The sequence below is a fragment of the Galeopterus variegatus genome, unplaced genomic scaffold, assembly GCF_000696425.1.
Source record: "Galeopterus variegatus unplaced genomic scaffold, G_variegatus-3.0.2 Scaffold12918, whole genome shotgun sequence".
Classification (NCBI taxonomy): domain Eukaryota; kingdom Metazoa; phylum Chordata; class Mammalia; order Dermoptera; family Cynocephalidae; genus Galeopterus; species Galeopterus variegatus.
The window spans coordinates 21,872-23,453 of record NW_007739029.1 but is presented as its reverse complement, the minus strand read 5'-3'; the positions used below and the strand labels follow the sequence as shown (position 1 = coordinate 23,453).

At 44.6% G+C, this 1,582-nt stretch overlaps 1 protein-coding gene across 1 annotated transcript; it reads left to right on the top strand.

The window, feature by feature from the left end:
• Window positions 1-252: 252 nt before the first annotated feature.
• Window positions 253-1,191, top strand: LOC103581375 (olfactory receptor 1L8-like). Its single transcript, XM_008563223.1, has one exon. The coding sequence runs from the start codon at window positions 253-255 to the stop codon at window positions 1,189-1,191; it is 939 nt and encodes a 312-aa protein (XP_008561445.1).
• Window positions 1,192-1,582: the final 391 nt, after the last annotated feature.

Genomic DNA, 1,582 nt, shown 5'->3' with positions numbered 1-1,582 from the left:
AGGACACCATCAGGAACGAAGAGGCTGATAAACAGCCCACAAGGTAGCTAACAATGACCCTGTAGGTGGAAAGGAAGGTAGGAATAAGCATAATGTTGCTGGTTTGTTTGGGGTTACAGTTTAAAACAGATATGCAAAGTACTTCCAAAAGTTCATGAAAAAAGGGAATTAAAAGATAATGCAATCTTTTCATGAACTTTGGAAGACCCTCTTCTGCTAAATGGTAGAAATTTCTCCATTTTAGCTGGCACCATGACCACGGAAAGAGTCAACCAAACCAGCAGTGTCTCTGAGTTCATCCTCCTGGGACTCTCCTCCCAGCCTGAGGACCAGAAGCCACTCTTTGTCCTCTTCCTCACCACGTACCTGGTCACCATAACAGGGAACTTGCTCATCATCCTGGCCATCCGCTCCGACCCCCAGCTCCAGACCCCCATGTATTTCTTTTTGAGTTTCCTGTCTTTCATTGACATTTGCTTCACAACAACCATTGTCCCCAAGATGCTGGTGAACTTCCTGTCAGAAAAGAAAACCATCTCCTATGCTGGGTGTCTGACACAGATGTATTTTGTCTATGCTTTGGGCAACAGTGACAGCTGCCTTCTGGCAGTCATGGCCTTTGACCGCTATGTGGCCATCTGTGACCCCTTCCACTACATCACCACCATGAGCCACCACCGATGTGTCCTGCTGGTGGCCTTCTCCTGCTCATTTCCTCACTTCCACTCACTCCTGCACATACTTCTGCTGAATCTTCTCACCTTCTGTGACTCCAATGTTATCCACCACTTTTTCTGTGACATCAACCCTCTGATGAAATTGTCCTGCTCCTCCACATTTGTCAATGAAATTGTGATAATGACAGAAGGATCTGTTGTTCTGGTGACCCCCTTTCTCTGCATCACTTTCTCTTACATAAGAATCCTCATCACAGTTCTCAAGATTCCCTCAGCTGCTGGGAAACGCAAAGCCTTCTCCACATGTACCTCCCACCTTACCATGGTAACACTGTTTTATGGAAGCCTCTACTATGAATATTTACATCCCTTGTTGAGCTACACTGTTAGGGACCGGGTGGTAACAATTGTCTACACTGTTTTGACCTCCATGCTAAACCCTTTTATCTACAGTCTGAGAAACAAAGACATGAAGAGGGGTCTGGGGAAGCTGGTGGGCAGGAGGAAATCCTAGCCAGAACCTTGGTGAGCATGTTCATGCGTGTCTCTGCTCCTTTTGACCTTGTTTCTGATGGTTCCTGATACACACAATAAGCTCTCATAAGTCAACAGGAATAACCCATATGCATCATGGATGTTGGTTTGTATGCATTCCTTTACACATGCGACTATTAACCATTGAGACCTTATTGTGATTAAGGAATTAGCTGATGGTCTGCCTACATCTTTGCTTCCAGTTTTCAAATTTTCCCTTTTCTCCCATCTGCCTCTACTCCACCAACCACATCTTTTCCACTTCTTCTAAGACCTATCGAAGACGTTTAATTTCCACAGAATTTCTGGAAACTAATCTATGCTTATTCAATAACTTTGGATCCTACTAGTATCCTTGTTTGGTCAAACTT

Bases quoted from the DNA above. Each gene is read 5' to 3' on its own strand.
- LOC103581375 (XM_008563223.1), top strand. From the start codon at position 253: ATGACCACGGAAAGAGTCAACCAAACCAGCAGTGTCTCTGAGTTCATC.